Raw genomic sequence first — 20910 nt, 5'->3', positions numbered from 1 at the left:
TTTGCACTTGAGGTCAGGAGAGTAATAAGTATATAGATACAGTTAATTCTGTGGAAGGAATTAGTAGAGGTATTGGTATGTATAGAGTATTATTTTGTGTTGCTAAAGTCAACTTTGTTATCTGTGAGGGAATAATACTTTGCAATTCTTATTGATACCATCTCACTGATTTGTATTTTCTACCTGTCATAATCAGGGTCTTTATTTATAATAGATTAGTGAGGGCATAAAGAGAAAAGGATTTATTTTTAAGAATAATGTGTCTGCCTGTCCTCCAAAAAGGTGTGAAGTAGCAGATTCACTAAGAGACTTCAGCTCTGCTTTAAGATGTTTCTTTGCGTAGGTCTTGACACATGATATATAGGTTGTTCCTGAAATGGAAGAGCTGAGTCAAGAGAAACGATGGGAAATGTTATAGTCATAAGTTTACAGGACGACTACAAATTCCACGTGAGGTAGAATTCACCCCAGAATAGTAGAGATGCCTGTATTCAATTAAAAATACAAAAATAGGGCTTCCCTGGTGGCGCAGTGGTTGAGAGTCCGCCTGCCGATGCAGGGGACACGGGTTTGTGCCCTAGTCCGGGAAGATCCCACATGCCGCCGAGCGGCTGGGCCCATGAGCCATGGCCGCTGAGCCTGCACATCTGGAGCCTGTGCTCCGCAACGGGAGAGGCCACGGCAGTGAGAGGCCCGCGTACCGCAAAAAAAAAAAAAAAAAAAAAAAAAATATATATATATATATATATATATCTAGAACCTATTAATGTAAATATACTAGTTGACAGCTAATTATTATATCTCGCTAAAATAATGCTGCATGTTATACTTGGCTTTTTTTTGAAAAGCAGACGGTTTCTAAGCAAACCACTGTGGTTTAATTTGGTCAGCGCTCAAGGTTTTGTTCTAGTCATTAAAATTTCCACCCAACGTAAATTGGTTATCTGCTCTTGCAAAGTGGGGAAGAGGAGAAGACAGCAGTGGTGGAAGAGCTTGGAAACTGAGTCATCTTGACTGAGTGTGGTGGGAAATTGCAGACTCTAGTTGCCTCTTTCTGTTGTGCTTCTGTCCGCCTAGAAGTTGCTTCTTCAGGAAGGGAGCCAGTAGAATACCGCATATTCTCCAGTGTATTATTTTCTTCTAAATGTGTGGTGTCAAAACTTAGCTAGGCCGACTATCGTGTTCTGATGGGACATTTGGGGCCATTCACTTCTTTTTATTTATTTTTTATTAAAGTACAGTTGATTTACAATATTGTGTTAATTTCAGGTGTACATTCACTTCTTAGTACCCAAAACAAGTAAGGAAATAATGGCCTGGATAAAGAGAGGATGTTTGCACTGTGATTGCCTCGCCTCTTTTTTTTTTTCTCCATGGCCAGCTCTATAAAAGGCACCTTTCTTTAGGAAAGAATGAGTTCATTGTATGTAAGGTGCCATTGATGTGGCATTAGTCATCTGTCTTGCAAAGCCACACTTGGGCTAGGGAGGGGATGTGTGCAAACAGTTTTAGTTTGGGGGTTTAAGAACAGGTACGCTCTTCCTGTGATATTTCTACTTAGACAAATGAAAGCAACTAGGGAGGATGAGATCTGAAAGGTTTTCTTGGGTCCCTGCTTATAAAAAAACCAGCAGCTCTTAACATCTGACTGATCTAGAAGTTGTTTGGGGTCCTGGGCTTGATCATTTATTCCTCAGAAATTTGTAAAGCTTCAAGTGGAACTTTATGGTGCTGCTTGTTTTCTTCTAAAAAGAGACACTTGCAGGATAACCTAACTGATCCATACCATGCTGGAGAAGGGTGCTTCGGTATCTAGGCTTTGGCTTGGTATCACCAGGTAAAACTTTGTTATACTAATTGCTCACAAAATTCCTTACTCACGCATCAGGGCTTCTTAAGTGGCTCAAGAACCAAAGCCTTGCTGCTATAAATATCTGAGGCTGAATCAGGTGTATAGGCCATTTGTGCCTGAACCAACTTGGAAGAAAGCAGAGTCGTCCAGAAAACTTGTAGGAAATGATAGTGAGACTTCCCAATGGCACCATCCTCTTTCATTTTATAGTCTACTTCCTTTGGAATACTTGGTAAATTTTAGTTGTAAAAAACAGGAGAATAAAACTATTTATTTTAACAAATATTGGCTGCTACTAACAACTCGGGTGGTGTCAGCCCAGCAACGGGATGGTGTTTAAAATGCCTTATCAGCACTTCATGGGGCTCAAAATGACATTGCCACCCTAAGGACATCTGTGCTTATTCCGAAATGGCCTCAGATGCAGCTGTTGTGTGGCTACACACCCGTTGTCCAGAGTTTCATTATTTCCATGCCAAGTCTTTAGCTGTGGAACCAACCTAACTGGCAGAACAGGAATGTAACAAATGAGCCCTGTGATATGAGTCATATTAACTATTTATACGGAAGATTGCTAACACAGGAAGTGCATGCATAAGGTATCCTGCTGGGACACGTCTTATTGAATTAGGTAGACATATGTAATGTGCAGTCAACAACCTGCCCTCAGATACGCGGTTCTAAATTTCAGGTTATAATCAAATCAAACTTTAAAAACTGTCTTGGCTTTAGAGTGACTGACTCTATCAGTGCTGCTAGAGTTAAAAAACAGCAGATAAAAGCCTGAGCAGTTGAGGAAGATACATTTCCCTCCTAGAGGAGCTGCTAGCTTTGATCTCTCTTGGGAAAAAAGGAGTTTTACTTGTCAACTTAACTCCTCAGGGAACATTCATTGTATCTTTAGCCAGATTTAGTTATCATCATGAAAAAGGAACCAATCAGTGAGGTCCATCTTTGTTGTTTTAACAAACTTTACCATATTAGAAGATATTAGACTTGGAAAAGACAAGGAGCAAGCTTTCTAAGCATAATTCACTTGAGCGATTTCTGACAGTGTTTGCTAATTGGGTTGTCTCTTAAGGACTGGCATGGCCTATTAATGCATTGAATATAAGGCAGACTTGTGCAAAACTGTTCACTCCGCTAGATGTGAAATAACAATGTAAATTGTATTGATTTCCTTTAGAGAGCATCAGACAGCTCCACTCAGTGATTCAACAATATAAACTGATCCCCTCCTATGTATCAGGCTAAGTACTCAGGATCCAAAAATGAGAAAGACATAGTCCCTGCCCTCAGTAGGGTTACAGTTTAGATGTGTGTCTGGGGGGAGGCAGACACATAGGCAGACAATCATAAGACACTCTGCTAAGTGCGGTATTACTAAAACAGAGAGCTGAAGCTCAGTGAAAACCTGCTGTTTCTAACTGAATGCCACTGTTTAATTTTAAGCAGCTAAAAACCCATTTTACTTATACCAGTTGTCTCTTTGTAAGAAAACTGACTCACAGAGTGTTTGGCTCATGTTTCAGCTGTCTGTGACCCTTATCCTCGTGTGCCTTGATTATGTCTGAGGGCTTCTGCAGAGCAGGGACCCTGCAGGCCAGGGCTCACTCACGGTCTCACCCTAGGGTGTGTGCAACCCTCCTGGAGGTTGCATACACCCTAGGGTATCGTTGTCATTTTATCTTTCCTTGAAGTGGTCCTCAGTAAAGAAGAGGGTTTAGGGTAAGTCAGGTTTTTTAATAAAGCAGCATTTTCCTCCTACTTTCTTCTGTAGCAGGGGTTGACAAACTTTCTCTGTAAAGGGCCAGGTAGTAAATATTTTAGGCTTTGCAGACCATACATTCCCTGTTGCACCTACTCAACTCTGCCATCATAACAGGAAAGCAGCCCCAGACAACACATAAACAAATGGGCGTGGCTGTGTTCCAATAAAACTTTATTTACAAAGCCAGGGGGTGGGCCAGATTTGGCCCTCAGGCCATAGTTTGCCATAAGCAACGTTGTTTAAAATTTATTGAAGGGTGAGCTGTAAGGAGTAATGAACATTACACTTGGGATCAGGAAACGGGTGTCAAGACCTGGGTCCTCCACTGCAGCTTTCATTTGATACAAGTCAATGATTTCCTTCAGCCCCAGTCTTCTCAGTGAAATGAGGGGATGGGCGAAATGACTGCTCAGATACCATTGATGGCATTCTCTGTTTCTGAATAGACACAGGGGTCTGAAATTCACCATCGATAGGAAATTTAGAGATGTTTTGCATCCACAGGGATCCAGGTAGACTGGAATCATGAACTCAGTCTCACAAAGTGAAATTTAGTAGGAAAAGTATAACATCCAGTACTTAGGTTTTAAAAAGATACAGTGAGGGGCTTCCCTGGTGACGCAGTGGTTGAGAGTCCACCTGCCGATGCAGGGGACACGGGTTTGTGCCCCAGTCCGGAAAGATCCCACATGCCGTGAGCCATGGCCACTGAGCCTGTGCGTCCGGAGCCTGTGCTCTGCAACGGGAGAGGCCACAACAGTGAGAGGCCCTCGTACCGCAAAAAAAAAAAAAAAAAAAAAATACAGTGACGTGCAGACAGTATGGGAGAGTCCTAGGGTAAAGAAGCATAGGTGAAAGGTTTGAGTTGATGACTAGTTCATGATGAGTCAACAAAGTCAAGTGACTGCCCCAAAAGGCAGAGTGACATTAAGCTGCATTAGTGGGGGAAAGTGTCCAGGAAGAGAGGTCAAGAGCCCTTTCTAAGTTTTTGCTAATGAGACCACACCTTGAGTGTTGTGGTCAGCATAGACCCCGCCCCTTAGGTCAGACTTGGACACCTGGAGAGTGTCCAGAGCAGAGGACCAGTGTGGTGAGGGAATTCCCTACCCTGCCTTGAGAGGAGGTTGAAAGAAGTGTCTGTGTTCATCAGTGAGGAGGGGGCAGGGACCAAGGATATGGAAACTGCTGAACTTAGAGTTCTTGTAGAAAATGACTTTTGAAAAAAAATTTACATCTTTAGCATCTAGATTAATACCCAAAACATAATAGGCACTCAGATATTTGTTGAAAGAAAACCTCTAAGTATGTGAAGAACGTTCAAGTGGAAAAAGTATTCTACTTGTTCTTGGTGGTGTCAAAGACCACAAATGGGACAGTGGAAGGAAGCCACGAGACGCTGCCTTGGTCTCGGCACCGAGAGGGGTAGCCTGCGTCACTGTACCTGGCAGGCAGCCGGGGGGCTGCTTTGGGAGCCCCCCCCCCCAGGGTGATCTGAGCATAGTCCCACGCTTCCTGGTAGCCACAGTATATTCAGCTGCCCCAGAAGGCAGTTCTGTCATGTCACCTTAAGGCCTCTCTGGCCTTGAGAGTCTGCTGTGTTTGCATTTTTCTGTACACATAGGTTTCTTGTCAGTCTACACTCCTATCTCCCAAAGTGCAGTGTGGACTGGTGAGGTGTGAGATGATTGTAGCTATTACATAGACTGACTTTTTTTAGTTTAATATTTATGTGTTTCTTTTAATGTGTATTAGAAAAGATACAAAGCTAGCACATGATAATTCCATCAATATTGTATAAGACGAGGCTCCATTGGAAAAGCAAGTAAAGCTAGAAATATTAAGGAAATGACAGTGCGTATATCGCAAAAATTGAGAAAGTAGTTAGGTGGATAGCTGAGGTCTGTTCTAAGTAAATTCTATTAAACTCTTGTCGAAGACATATAAAAGCCATTTCATTTTTCTTACTAGTGTTCCAACTCCCTCTTCTACCTATAATAGGATGCTTTTCTCTATCACACAATCCCATCACCACACAAGACTCAGAAGATTTCTTTGTCATTAAAAAAAAAAAAAAACAGTAATGCCCACTGGAGGAAATTCCATAAGAGAAAAAAAAAAATAGAGTGAACAAAGGAAGTCTTATAAAATCCCACCACCCCAACTTATCTGTAGCTTTCATTCCCCCTTCAGAATTCCTTCCTGTCTTTGAACCCTTGTGTAAACTTTTTATCATAGGGTAGATGTACTTTACATTTTTCATTTTAAATTGAGCATATCAGATTGCTTTATTGCAAACTCCTCTTTGCTGTGTTTTTTGCTCTCAGCATTGTTGGCCACTTGTCATTCCTCAAACCTCACACAATCATTTCTCAAACTTTACTTTGACCCTGATGTCTTTGTAAGTAAAATGGAATTTACACTGTAGTTCAGGCGCTGGAGTTTCAGCCTCTTCTCCAAATACCTTACCGAGGAAGCTTTAGACACCCTCACTTTTCTTGTTTATAATTTTCCGTGGCGTTTTATAATTTAAAGTTTTCACGTGAACCCTATCATTCCATCTTTTGCCTCTGATCTCCCTAGGAGGCCTTGTATCTGTAATATCCTCTCACCAATCCCCTAAAGTCTCTTTCCTTCCCCATTTAAAAGTGTTTCAGAAATCCATGAGGACTCCATGTCCCATGGTATGTAGCTGATGCCCTCTGGTTTAACCTGCTTAAATAAAGCATTCCCACTGTACTCTCTCTCCCCGTAACCTGGCTCTGGGCATTTCAATTTACCTTTTTCTGCATATTTATACAATCAAATTATTAGCATACTGCCTATCTCATCCATTATCTGATATGTAGCTTTAGTTTTAGATATGTTCCATATAAATGTCCATTACATTATTTTGGGTCAAAACATGTTTGAGATCAGGACTCATGATCATTCAGTGTCCAATGTTTTGGACAATCCTGGTATGTGGATAATTAGACTTCTAAGGAGTGTTCTGTAGAAAGTTGAGCACCGTAGAAAATGTGCCTAATAAATAGAAAAAAATAATAACTGGTTGTTCTTTTTGTGAATTTTTTAAAGGCTGGATTACAGTGGACCTTCCAGAGAGTTTTTCTTCCTGGTATCCAGAGAACTCTTTAACCCATATTATGGCTTATTTGAATATTCAGCCAATGACACATACACAGTACAAATAAGTCCCATGTCTGCTTTTGTAGACAATCACCATGAATGGTAAGTATTTTTTTCTCCAGCACTTTTCTTCAGCTGATTTTCTGTGATATTAGTTTTTATAGGAACCCACGCTTTTTTAAAAAACATTTTTTCCCTTGAAGAAAATCATATTTTCAGTTAACTATATCATTTGACTCTTGTTTGTGTTGTCAAATTTAATATACAGGCAGTCTCCAAGCTAGGAATAGATTATGTTCCATAAGACCAATTTTAAGTGAGTTGGGTAGAATTCAAAAGGTTTTTTCCACTGAAGGAAAGTTGCGGGTGATGTTAGGTTCCCAGCAAGACCCTAAATCCCTCTCTGCAGCTTTGGGCCACTCTGAGATCTGACGGGGGCAGGTGGGAGGTGAGTAGGGGAATGTCCTGACCCAGAGGTCAGGCAGCTTCTGGAGCAGCCCTTGGGGAAGTGGCTAACACTGGGGGAGGGGCAGAGCAGCTGGGCTGTTGGTGTTCTAGGGGGAGGGAGGGCGGGAGGATGGGGTGCCCTGGAGGAACGGAAGGTGGAAGGGAATGCTGGCAGGCAGGCAGGAGTGCGGAGTCACAGCAGTGGCCCCTTACCCTAGGGACTGGTTCAAGTTTGTAGCCAGGAATTGCCCCTTTCCTAATTTCTCACACAAAACCAAGGAAAACTGGGCTAGGATTCCCATCTGGGAATTATTTATTCTGAAAATCCCGAATTGCACTCTTTTCATGACATTTTGTTTTTACATGCCTGCATTTATAGACTTGAATTATCTTTATAACCCCCGTTTGCTTGTTCCTGTTCATTTTCACTATAGTAACCAAAAAAAGAACATGAGTACAACTCATGGAAACAATTTCTTTGAGTCATGAGGTTAATATTGGTGGGTGGAGGGCATTAAGTTTTAGGACTTATTCTTCAAATTAACTTCCATTTAACTACAATTTAGAGTCCTCCTAAGAGTAGCTATGGCAGTTATACTAACATAAGTGGATAAAGAAAAACAAAGCTGCTGGACATTCATCTTAAAATGGTTGCCTAACACTAAAATTACAAATGAATAGTATGAACCTCAGTGTGGATTTACACTTTCGGAAGGCACCAGGCTTTCAAAGAGCTAGAAACTTGAATACTTCTGAAAAAGAAAATACATGTACCTCTCAGCAAACCCAGTCGTGACAGATATATTTAATAAATTTTCCGAAGTGATTCAGTATAGAATTGAGCACTGAAATTTTAAAGGACAGAATGTCCCATGAGGAAACTCCCTCAAATGTACACATACATAATTCTTGGATGGTGAGTTATCATCAAGAGAGGGGTTTGAGAGAGAACAGAAACAGGAACTTTCTCACTCTGAGACTGGGCTTTTCCTCAAAAGGGAATTGCCACTAGGTTTGCATTAGAGAAATCCTGCTAATATTCATGCAAGCAAACTACAAGCGGACAACATTTTTACCACCACCACTGGTCTCATTCTGTCAACATTTCTTAGAAGTGATTTAGGGAAGTTTCACTGCCATACTAACAGGAAATTCATGTTGGCCATGTAGGGTGCTACATGGTGGACATTACTGACACGGGGTGAAAGTGGAGCAGTGTCTCTCTGAACATCAGAGTGAAACAGATTTCTTCTACAAGGAGATGTGAATATCAGCCTAATGAAGCCCCAGCCTGCAGTGCACACAAACTCTCATGGACAAACTTAGATGATTAGAGCTGGAAAGCATTCATGAGAGCAACTAGAACCATTCAGAAATTGCTCCATGGGGCTTCCCTGGTGGCGCAGGGGAATTCCCGATGCAGGGGACACGGGTTCATGCCCCGGTCCAGGAAGATCCCACATGCTGCGGAGCGGCTGGGCCCGTGAGCCGTGGACGCTGAGCCTGCGCGTCCAGAGCCTGTGCTCTGCAACAGGAGAGGCCACAACAGTGAGAGGCCCGCGTACCGCAAAAAAAAAAAAGAAATTGCTCCATGTCGTGTAAGCCATCTCCTGCTTTTCCTTCACAGGTTCCGGTTCAGTGGTAGGATCCTCGGTCTTGCACTAATTCACCAGTATTTGTTGGATGCCTTCTTCACACGGCCCTTTTATAAGGCTCTTCTCAGAATGTAAGAGTGTTTTTATTGCTTACGTAATTAGCATGTAAAGAATGTAATATTTCCTTTATCACAAAGGGTCTTTTGACAATGTCATTTATCGGCTCACTATCTCAAATCTATTATTACTTACTTAATAGTGATTTAGATTTCTGAAACTAATCAACTAATATAATTTCAAATGTGGTTACTGGATTTTTCCAGCTTCTGTTCCTTTATTCCTGTCTTGCTCCCAAAGGCTTAGTTTTGCTCCACTCTGAATAATTCATTCTCATTTGTTGCTACACATGTGTCTTCAAAACACTTGTACTTCAAATACAGTGCTGGAATTCCTGTGGTATTAATGCCGATTATTAATAGAATAGTTGTGGCTTAGTCTTGGTGACTCACAGCCCCCCATCTTTCACAAGATGCATTTTACATTTTGCTTTATGCAAACTTTCAACTGTGTATTCTTGGTTCATATTTTCCTTCTCCTTTTTTTTTTTAAATTTTTTTGTTAGAGGTGGGCAATATTTTTAAAGTCCCATATTTATCTTGAGATCTCTCTATATGCAAGACAGTAATTTACGATGGCAGATGAAAATTTAGCACTCACAGAATTTTTTCTTCATTGTTAGCACAATGAAAGGTTACAATTATTGTGAAATGTAGAGCAAACAGTTTCTGTCCTAGAATCAGTAGTCATTTACAAGGCTGAACAGAAGAAGGCAACTATCTGTGAGGGTAGTAGCTCAAACTTGCAATGAGAAAACACAGAATGATTGCATGGCTCTGACCAGCTCATTCCTTAACCAAGGCCATGTATCTGCTTTCTGTAAAAATGGAAGCCTAGAGCTCAATTGAAAGCAAAGTATTTCTAATGGTTCTTAAAGAGGGTCAGTAGGAAGACTTTTGCCATCCTCCCTTTTGGTATGTGGACCGATGAAGTCCTGGGCACCTGGACACTGGCTTCTGCCTCTCTGGTTCTTCTGGCCCATTTGCATCTTCCCATTTCATTGCCTTATCTCTCATTTTCCATTTAAGCTTCCTGAAAGAGTAGTCTACACTGACTGTTGACACACCCTCAACACTTTTTAGCCTGGCTTTTTTTCCCACCAATAACCTATGGAAGCTTTTAAAGAATGTTTTTTAGTCTTTATCTTAATGGACCATTCTGCTGCTTTTGATACTGTTGACCCCTCCCAACCCCACCCATTTCTCTTGAGTTCTTCCTTCACTGGCCTATGTGACACTGTGCTCTCCTGGTTCTCCTTTTACTTTTATGCCTCCTTTGTGGATGTCCTGACTTGCCCTTAAACCTCGATGTTCCTGAAGCTTCCATTCTTGTCCCTTTGCTTTTCTCTCTCTGTGTGCTCTCATGGGATATCTCTTTACCTGTCTCATCTGCTCTCCAATCTGCACCCACAGACATGATCTCCCTTGAGTCGTAGGCTCAAGCGGTCAACATTCCACTGAATGTCTCCTCTTGTATGTCTCACAGGCACCTCAGAATCAACATGGTTAAAACTAGACTCATCAATTTCTCCTGACCTAAAAATGTACCTTTCTCCCTTATGCCCAGTCACGGTTCAAGGTGCCAACATTCTCAAGTCACTCTGGTCAGAAACTGGGTGTCAACCTTAAACAGGGATGGTAAATACACAACACAGTTTCTTCTCTTCCCCACCTCCCACCCTATTCCCATGGGACAGGTCACAAATCATTTAGGTACTTTTCCTGCTGAACTCCTGTGGCCTCAGGAATTTTTCAACTTTTGGCCCTCAAGACTGGCAATGAATCAGAGTTGTCTTGTAGCTTGAGTTCATTTGCCATCCCGTTTTAGATATACATCTTTATACTACCCAGTAAAACCATTTATTAATTTCCACATCACCCCCTAAATAATTCTTAAATTCATCTTCTCTACCCTAATAGCTGTGCCCTAATTAAAATCCTTATCTTATTTATCTTATTTTGGCCAGATTACTGTAGTGATCTATTCATTGGTTTCCACCCAATGATTACCACCCCCCCCAATTTTAAGTAATCCTCAACACTGCCACTTCCAGAAGGACAATTTAAAGTCACACCTCATGTCTCACCATGTCATTCCCTGTTTTAAAACCTTCAGTAGTTCTGAATCACCAAGCTCCTTAGAATGACATTCAGACCTGCTCCCAGCTACCTTTCCAGCCTCATTCTCCAGACATTCTGTCTTGTGGTTAACTCTCTGGTGCTGCCAGTATGCTTGGAAAATCTGTATACTCCATCCCTTTGTGCTTTGTTCAGGTTGTCTTCTCCTGTCTCTCTTTTTCCCCTTCTTCTCCTTTTCATCCATTCCCCTTTACCTCTCTAGCTTGAAACATCCTGCAAACTTTAATATAGGTATCATCTGCTCCAAAAGGCTTCTTCTAAATCTCCAGGTCAAAGTAAATGCTTTGCATGTTTGCTGTGGGAGGTCCCTATATCTATCTACCTCATCTTTTTTTTTTTTTTAACTGAAGTGTAATGTACATATAAAAAAGTGCACTAATAATAAGTGTTACCCACCCTAGGCTATCACTTATCACCTTATGTTAACTTATCTATTTGTGTCCCTGTCTCTCCAACTAGACCATTTGCTCCTTGAGGGCAAGTAGCTATTAAGATATTTGGCACATACTTGATGCCTAATACATGTGTAGACTGAACTAAACAAAATGGTCTTTGAAATTGGACTGATGGGAGGAAGTTTCAAGACAACCAAAGCAAATCAATTGCTACCATCTTACAACAGGGTCAGATAATAGTAACTCCACCTCATGTAGATCTTCTCTTAGAAAACCATTATAATTATAGAGCAATTCTGTAGCTTTCAGTTTTCAGAATCACAGAAAGAATAAGAACCATGAAGAGAAAAGGGACGTATGTGAATGTGGATCACAGAATCTAGTCTTTAAAAAAAAAAAAAAAAAAAGTTAAAGTGCAGTATAGAAACATATGAAGAATTTCTAATTAGGAGAATGATAGTTTAAAATTGTATAACATAGGGCTTCCCTGGTGGCGCAGTGGTTGAGAGTCCGCCTGCCGATGCGGGGGACACGGGTTCGTGCCCCAGTTCAGGAAGATCCCACATGCTGTGGAGCAGCTGGGCCCGTGAGCCATGGCTGCTGAGCCTGCGCGTCCGGAGCCTGTGCTCCGCAACGGGAGAGGCCACAACAGTGAGAGGCCCACATATTGCAAATGAATAAATAAATAAATAAATAAATAAAATTGTATAACATAGCCAAAAAATACTGAACCCAAGTTGTCAACTAGTGTTCCATTTCCAGCTCTGGCATTAATCATGGGTGACTGTGCAAATGGCAGCCACTCTTTGCACCTCCAGTTCTGTGTCTTAAAAGATTAAACAAACTGAGTGATTCCTAAGGCATTTTATATATCAGAATTTTTCAATTTTATGTCAAATTTCTGAATTATTTCATTGGTTTGGTTACTGACTTTGACAAAGAACACTACAGAAATCACTGCCTATTTTAGTTGATCTTGTTCTTGTCATTATTTCTTAGTTTCTTTCTTCACGACTCTGGGTTTTTGCTAATAACCATGACTACATTTTTTTTTTTCTATCTGTTTATCATCTTAGTCTCTGTGACCTGAGTGATCTAGAATACCTTGATGAAGAATTTCACCAGAGCCTGCAGTGGATGAAAGACAATGACATCCATGACATCCTGGACCTCACGTTCACTGTGAATGAAGAAGTTTTTGGGCAGGTCTGTGTGTGTGAATAACTGGTGACTAAGTGTGGTAATAGAAGGCTATTGGTTGGTGAAGAATTAATTCAGTGGCCTAAGATCAGATGCTTATTTATTTGTGGTTGGTTGGGTGGTTTAAACCCAGGTTTATGTACAGTTACAATAATCTTGGTTACAAAGGTTATTCTAATGCCGACTTCAGATTAAGATTTTCTGATTCATAGACTGCACTATTTGTATGTTGTAAACAATCTTTTTATTTCCAACTAAAATATCCTCATAAGATATTAGAATGTGCCTTATACTAAATACAGTTTTTAAATATCCCTGCTACCCCAGAGTTGAATATTAAATTATTTAATTGGCCCTTGTACTTAACTCTCATTCATGTTTAACAACTGAAATGGATTGTTTTGAAGCTGAGGGAAAGTAAACAATATTTTGGTGAAGGTTTGGAAAAGTTTTTTTTTTAAAGTTGGTAGAAGAGTTGGTCAGAAGATTTTCAGAAATTATATACTAGTTCATAATTAATATTCTTAGTTAAACATTAATACTTGGCTGGTCTCCTGAATTTTGTATTTTGGAAAAGAAGTTCTCCATTTAACATTCGCTTGAATGTAATTCTGCTTCCTTAAGGTAAACCTTTACCTAAATATTGGCTTTCTATATGTAGTTGATTGTGAATCCTAAAGGAATTTGTGAAAATGTCTTTTTGTCAAACATTCAAATAGCAGTGGGACAGAATCTGGAGCCCCTTTGTTTCCATTTAAAAGACTTATTTGTTTAATCAGGATTTAAAGCTTAACCTTGCAACACACACACACACACACACACACACTTATATATATATATATATATATATATATATATATATATATATTTTTTTTTTTTTTTTTTTTTTTTTTTTTTTTTTTGCGATACGCGGGCCTCTCACTGCTGTGGCCTCTCCCATTGCGGAGCACAGGCTCTGGACGCGCAGGCTCAGCGGCCATGGCTCACGGGCCCAGCCGCTCCGCGGCATGTGGGATCTTCCTGGACCGGGGCACGAACCCATGTCCCCTGCATCGGCAGGCGGACTCTCAACCACTGTGCCACCAGGGAAGCCCTGCAACACATATATTTTTAACCACTGAGGCTCTCAGACGTCTGCTCATTGCTTAGTTTTCCTTGAGCATCGGTGGGTGCCTGGGCACTGTGCTGGTGCCACACACCCTGCTTGTGGGATGTACCCGGGCCAGGGCAGAGACAGGTAGCTGGCTGATTCCAGCTCATTAGTAGCAGTAGTCTTACAACATCAAGAGTATTGCTTTATGGTCGGTCCTTTTGTTTTTTAATCGCAGATTACCGAACGAGAATTAAAACCAGGGGGTGCTAACATCCCAGTCACCGAGAAGAATAAGAAGGAGTACATTGAGAGGATGGTGAAATGGAGGATTGAGAGGGGTGTTGTGCAGCAAACAGAGAGCTTAGTACGTGGCTTTTATGAGGTAAAGACAATCAGCAAGAGTGGGGTTCTCAGTCTGGTGTCAGCAGTACCTTGGCCCACCTCACTGTACTTCATATGTGTGCAATATTTCCATTTCTCTTTGGTGTATTTACTGTTGCTATTTCAATTCAAACACTTCAACATTTTTTCCTATATGTTTTAAGAACACAAAAAAGCTTATTTCCCTGTTACAAGAAATCACTGAAATAAAATGACCTGCATTCAAACAGCATTTGACGATTTAATGACCACTAATAACATTTAAGTCACGCATTTTACTCATGCTTAGATATGTGTAATCAGATATCATGCCTGATATGTGAAATGATTGTATCTGAGGGTCAGAATGAGTTGTGACAAGTATTCCATATGACTTCTTCCGTGAAAAAGCCATAGCTAAAATAAAGATAAACTGTGAAAGTGACTGGAGCACTAGATCTTCTCCAAAAGAGAAAAAAAAAAAACTGGATTAATCAATGACCAATTATAAAACAAAAATTCCGTTGAAAACCTCATCAACCTTGTACTAAAAATATATTTGTGGAGAGCTTTACATGTTTTAAAGTGCCTCCACAGAACACATCCAGAGTATTCCCAACACTCCCTGTGCCCTCCTTTTCTGATGAGGCTTAATTATAGCTGAGGCTTCTCCAGGTTCTTAAGCCGTGTCCTGTATTCTTTTTATTCCACAGGTGGTGGATGCCAGGCTGGTATCTGTTTTTGATGCAAGAGAACTAGAACTGGTCATCGCAGGCACCGCTGAAATAGACCTAAGTGATTGGAGGAACAACACAGAATATAGAGGAGGTGAAATTTGACTTATAGATGGCTGGATTTAAAGTTTCAGATTAGAGGGAAGCAAGCGGTTTGGCACGTTGGCCTGGATCCAGGACAGGCAGAGGCACTGGCACTCTAATCATAGGTCTGAGGCAGTCTCCTTTGAGACCTTGGGCAAGGTACATGCCCTTCTTTCCCTAGCTACCTCATCTGTCAAGTGGACGGAGAGCTGTTTACACACCATCCAAGGATGTCGTAACTCTTAATTGTTAGTGAAGAAATGCGGCCATAGGAACATCAATTAATTGTTTTATGGTGTTGTTAGTGAAGCACCAGGGAGCTCGTATCCAGCTGGTCAAACTCCACCTATCCTGCCTTCATTCTCAGACCTGAAGAGGCATACCCTCTGAGCTTCTTAATGAACAGACACAGTTTTTCTACATTTCACTTGAACTGCTTACCAGTTGTAATTCACAGTTGAAACCCACAAATGGAGTAAGATATGGTTCTCAGATTTCAAGTTTCTTGAACAAGCCCTTCTAAAAGTCAAGCATTAAGTTCAACTGAAAAGGAAACTGCTGTAAGATTAGTTAAAAACTACACACGTCACCAAATGGGAAGCTTTAGGACTGCCATTTCTGTAGATCAATACAAATTTTCAGTTAGTAATTGGCATCGAAGCCTTTGAAATTTGACTGCTGAAACAAGATGCTTGGAAAGGGACCTGATGCTAACCCAGAGTTAAAGTTTTATCCAATACTTTTAATCAAAGAAAGAATACATTTTCTGAAATTTATTGTAGTGTTATAAAGTGTTCAGAAAGTCATGACAAATGACGGTTGGTTTTTGATTTTGTTTTTGAACTCAGAATATAAGAGGTTAGCAGTGGTTCTGAACTTGGAGAGTGAAGAATACAACCTTTAAGTCACTGAATTAATCAGTTAGCAGACTAAAATGAGAGCTGAGCAGTTCTCCAGTTATCTGTAAATTGAAACAGAGATTAAAAAAAACCCAACAATTAAAAAGTTTGGAGAACAAAAAATACTTTAACATTGGCTCAGTTGCTTTTGTTTTGGCCCCTGCTTGGCTCTTCCAGCCCATCACTGTTGCCCTGGACTGGCCTTGCCCGTCCATTTTCTCTGAAAGACGATATTAAACTGCAGTGTCTATTGCTGCTATTTCTGAAGGCCAGTTGCTGTAATAACTCTTTTCCAATTGGCCCCGTGTATAATCCAAATCTGACCTTGGCTATTATAACTTTGTTAACTATTTTCACTGACTAGAACACAGTTTCTCCAACATGCTACATAACGTACATCTTACCATAAATGCTGTTAGCTCATTCCTTCCTCCCGTCCCCAACCCCCAGGAGATTCTAATAGCAATGCCATTCATCAAGTCAGCCAGTTTTGTATTTACACAGTATAGACTTTTATTCACTGTATATGACTAATCGAGTACCTATTTCTATGGTTATTGTCAATCTTATCAAATGAAATCCTTGGGAGGAGAGGGCTGGGGGGAGGGGGCAGGAAAATGGCGAGATGCCCAGCTGCCATGTTTGCTAGCCCAGCTACTTGGCACTGAATGAAGGGGCGGCTTTGCTGCCATTTGCCATATGTTCACAGGGCAGCTGTTTATAGAGAATAGGATGAGACATTTTCACTCCTCCTCCTTCTTCAAATGGTTTGGCACAGACAGCAAAGGAGAGGCTTAAAAGGGCTGATTCAAAGGGTCAGAAAACTTTAAAGCTATAAAGAGCCAATGCACTTATTTTATGGATTAGAAAAGTATTTGCTCAGCACCAAACAGCTAGTCTTTGCCAAAGGCAGGACAAGGAGCCTATGCATCTCCATGTCCAGTCTAGTTGTATTTGCCCTTCATTTGGATCCCTTTCTTCTCCAAGGGCATCGCTGATCAAATGGTAAACAGTAAGGCAAGGTTCTCCCCAAATCCTACAGCCACGGAAACATGTGAGGAAAAATTTGAATGAAAATGGTTTCTACCTACCTTCTAGTTAGGACTTACTGCTGCTGACTCAGAATTAGAGTAGCTCTCTGCACATTGAATATGTCAGCTAATTGGTTTGAATCACTAACTATGCTTTAATCCTTGTCAGCCTTCTCTCTGAACTTAATTTTTCTCCGCAGAAGGTTTTAGAATCCACAGCTACTGCCTTAATCTGCCTGTGGGATGATACTTTTGACATTTTATTAAATTCTAGTAAAGTATGGAATAAAAGTAACATTTAGGTTGATGATTATTTGAGATTTATTAGTTGAAGGAGTTAAAGTAATAAACTTATTTTCCCTTTTTATTAATAAAAAGTAATTTGCTTTTAAAATATGAACATAATATATAGTTTTAAAATGGTTTGCAATTATATATTGATTTGAATAATTATTTGATTTATGTCTCTCCTTTACCAGAAGCCCTGTGAGGGACTATTTCCTTTGCCATTGTCCCCCAAACTTAGGACACTGCTTGGCATAGCAGTGCTAGAAAATTATTTCTTAGATAAATGACCAAAAGGGTTAAACATTTCCAGTAAGAGCAGTTATATTTTTCAGAAATGATATGGTTAAAATAACTCATTTGTTTTCTTCTCTCCACTAGTTTCATTTAGTGACCACTAAATGGAAACAGAGGTTTCTTGGTTTCACTTAGTGTTTTGTTTGACTTCTGACACTCATGTGATCACATCTACAGTGTTATTCCTTGGTCTTAAATTATAAATAACCTTTAACGAATCCAAGATGATGATTTATGTCTGGGGGTCTTTTGTCGACTTGCCAGTGTCGTGGTGACTTAAGATAGAAAACAAAGTAACACGGGCTTTCATGATTGGTTTGATAGGATATCATGACAATCATATTGTAATTCGATGGTTCTGGGCCGCAGTGGAAAGATTCAACAATGAACAACGACTAAGGTTGTTACAGGTAAGATGCCATTAGTTCATCTTTTTAATGCATCAATATAGTTATTGTTGGAATTGCATATTTTTAATAACTGCTAAGTATACTCAATAAATATATTCAGGTTTATCTGCGTATTCGGGATATGCTGTCTTCAGACTCTCCTGGCTGCATGGGTCTGTGGTTCCATCACTATGCAGAACATCCCCAACCTAGTCCAAGCATGTCATTAGAGTTGTGAGGAAGTACCAACTCCCATCCAAGAATCCCAGCAACAACATCTGCCTTTACAGCAGTTTGATCCCTTCCACAAGAGGTCCCTGGGTACTCTGCAGGCCAGCATCCCTGGCAACTGAAAGAGATAATCTTCAGTCCCTTAAGAAGTGACCCAGTTCCTTGATAAAGAGTCCTTTCTTTTCTTCCATCTAACGTTCCACAAATTTGAGATAATATTGAAGTTTAAGAATACTGGGAAAACTAACTCATTTTCTTGCGGTGTTTATAGTTATACAGGGCAATTGCTGGCTGGTTGCAGCTAAAGAAATATCAGACATGAGGAAGCCTTTTAGTCACTCAGGCAAAGCCTTACAAGTAGGCTGGATCTTGGCTCCTTTGGATCACAGATCTGGGTCTCAAATTTGCAGGACTAGAAGTTCTTTTTGTTTTTCATTCACCTCAGTTCGATCGGGGACTAATGCTAAGTTGACTTGGGTTCATTGATACGCCCATTTTATTCATCTCTAATGAGAAGTATACATGGTTTGAGCTTCTAAGCTGGTCAGCTGTACAGGATGCTGTATCTTCTACAAATCCTCCACATCCCCTTTCTCTTTATAATGCTCTGTCCTTCCTTGGTATTCTCCAGCTCTTTGTCAGAATTCTCGTGTTACAGCTGTTCTATGTCTATAAAGTTTTATCTTTTGAGCTTTTCCACCAGTGAGCAGTAGGCTGCCCTTCCCCAGTACCTCTGCACATGAACGATGCCAACCTTGCCTGGAGCCTGGTCTCTTGGCTTCACCTTCTCCTTCTGTTTTCTTGGGTGGATAGTTTGTCACAGGCACATCCAGCATTCCCTATGAAGGATTTGCTTCTCTCCGAGGGAGTAACGGCCCAAGAAGATTCTGTGTGGAGAAATGGGGGAAAATCACCGCTCTTCCCAGGTAAAGTAGAAAATATTTCTTTACTGTCACTACAGTGTTCTAGGGAGGACGTTTAGCTTATATATATATTGATTGATTACCATTTTTATGCTGAAAGTTTGGGAGAGTGGAAAAAACTTTTAGAATGAATTTACCTCAGATTACCTTTTTAAATGAAGGAAAAAAGGTCTTCCTGGTCATACTTGGAATACATACATACATATCTTTTTTTTTTTATTGGAGTATAGTTGCTTTACAATATTGTGTTACTTTCCACTGTACAGCAAAGTGAATCAGCTATACGTATACATATATCCCCTCTTTTCTGGATTTCCTTCCCATTTAGGCCACCACAGAGCACTGAGTAGAGTTCCCTGTGCTATACAGTAGATTCTCATTAGTTATCTATTTTATACATAGTATCAATAGTGTATATTCATACATACATATCTTAAAATACAAAACGCAACAGAACCAAAGCATTTGTAGCAATAGGAAAAGCAACGTTGGTCATCATACTTGTGGCTTCTTATGATTGTGGCTCTAATTTACGTTTCCAGAAGCTCTAGTTTTAAGTTTATCATTGGTAACTATTTAGAATCCCTTCACTAAAAATGACCATTGTGGTTTCTAAGGAATATTAAATCATGTAACTGTGCTCTGTGCCTCTTCAGTCTCTATCATACATGCCTTACCTCCCTGGGAATGCTCTCTGCATTGTACTCTCATTTGTAATAAGATGATACATTTCCTTGGAGTGGAAAAATTTGCTTTTCTGCTGCTACTAATAAATGTAAGAGACTAGTAAGGCAGTATTTGTGAGTAAAAAAAAAAGTGTTTTGGGGGGAATGGAGCAAACGAGCTGAAGCAAAAGAAAAGGAGGGAGCAAATGAACAAAAGAGGAGTGGAGAACAGTTGGTTTCAGAACTCCTTTATCTAGTCAGCAGTAATATATTGAATTTTTGAGGTAAAAAGGATTGCCTCTCATTTTACTAATAATAAAATTGCAATCTGGGGAGGTTAAATCTTCCCAAGTGATATTAGGTTCCCCAAGATGTCATCCTGAGTTTCTTTAAGTACAGTCAGCCCTCTGTATCCGCAGATTCAACCGACCACAGAATCAACCAATTACAGGTCAAAAATATTTTTTAAAAAAATTTCTAGAGGGCTTCCCTGGTGGCACAGTGGTTGAGTGTCCACCTGCCGATGTAGGGGACACAGGTTCGTGCCCCGGTCCGGGAAGATCCCACATGCTGCGGAGTGGCTGGGCCCATGAGCCATGGCCACTGAGCCTGCATGTCCGGAGCCTGTGCTCCGCAACGGGAGAGGCCACAACAGTGAAAGGCCCATACCGCAAAAAAAAAAAAAAAAAAAAAAATTTCCAGGAAGTTCCAAAAAGCAAAACTTGAATTTTGCTATGTTATGGCAACTATTTACATACATTTACATTGTATTAGGTATTTCAAGCAATCTAGAGATGATTTAAAGTATACAGGAGGATGTGCATAAATTATATGCAAATAACATGCCGCTTTATATTTGAGCATCCGAGATTTTGGTATTGCCTGAGGGAGCCCTGGAACCAATGCCCTGCGGATACCAGGGGACAACTTTACAAGTGACTTTGAGAAACCTGTTAACAAGACTGTCTTCTTAGCAATTGCACGACACTGGTTCTTAAGAATAACGTTCTAAGCATCAACATGTGAAAAAAAGCAGTGCTGAAAATATAGATACAGAGAGCAATGAGTAGAGCAAGCTCAGGGCTGGCCTGAGCCTCTTCAGTCGCTTTGGGTGCATCTCAGTCTGTGAACAGAGGCACTGCATCCAAACACCTAAGTAATTAGCTGGCTTACCTGGTGTTCCAAATGTAAGAGACTTTAATTTCATTATTTAAAGAAGTATTTTATTTTGTTTATGTCCAAATCACGCTTTTTTCCCCTCAGACCAAATTTGCAACT

The 20910-nt window shown here is 40.4% G+C and overlaps 1 protein-coding gene across 6 annotated transcripts in view; it reads left to right on the top strand.

The window, feature by feature from the left end:
• HECW2 (HECT, C2 and WW domain containing E3 ubiquitin protein ligase 2) overlaps window positions 1-20910 on the top strand; it is a 412125-nt gene that overhangs the window by 371281 nt on the left and 19934 nt on the right. For all 6 annotated transcript variants that reach the window (XM_081242425.1, XM_081242421.1, XM_081242422.1 and 3 more), the window contains 7 exons: window positions 6699-6851; window positions 8824-8922; window positions 12518-12647; window positions 13970-14116; window positions 14808-14922; window positions 17749-17834; window positions 18858-18970. In XM_081242425.1, coding sequence (XP_081098551.1) covers window positions 6699-6851; window positions 8824-8922; window positions 12518-12647; window positions 13970-14116; window positions 14808-14922; window positions 17749-17834; window positions 18858-18970 — 843 coding nt within the window. The remainder of the gene's footprint in view (window positions 1-6698; window positions 6852-8823; window positions 8923-12517; window positions 12648-13969; window positions 14117-14807; window positions 14923-17748; window positions 17835-18857; window positions 18971-20910) is intronic.

This window comes from Mesoplodon bidens (genome assembly GCF_964165515.1).
Source record: "Mesoplodon bidens genome assembly, chromosome: 8".
Classification (NCBI taxonomy): Eukaryota; Metazoa; Chordata; class Mammalia; order Artiodactyla; family Ziphiidae; genus Mesoplodon; species Mesoplodon bidens.
The sequence above is the reverse complement of the archived record's forward strand: the minus strand, read 5'-3'. Positions and strand labels throughout refer to the sequence as shown.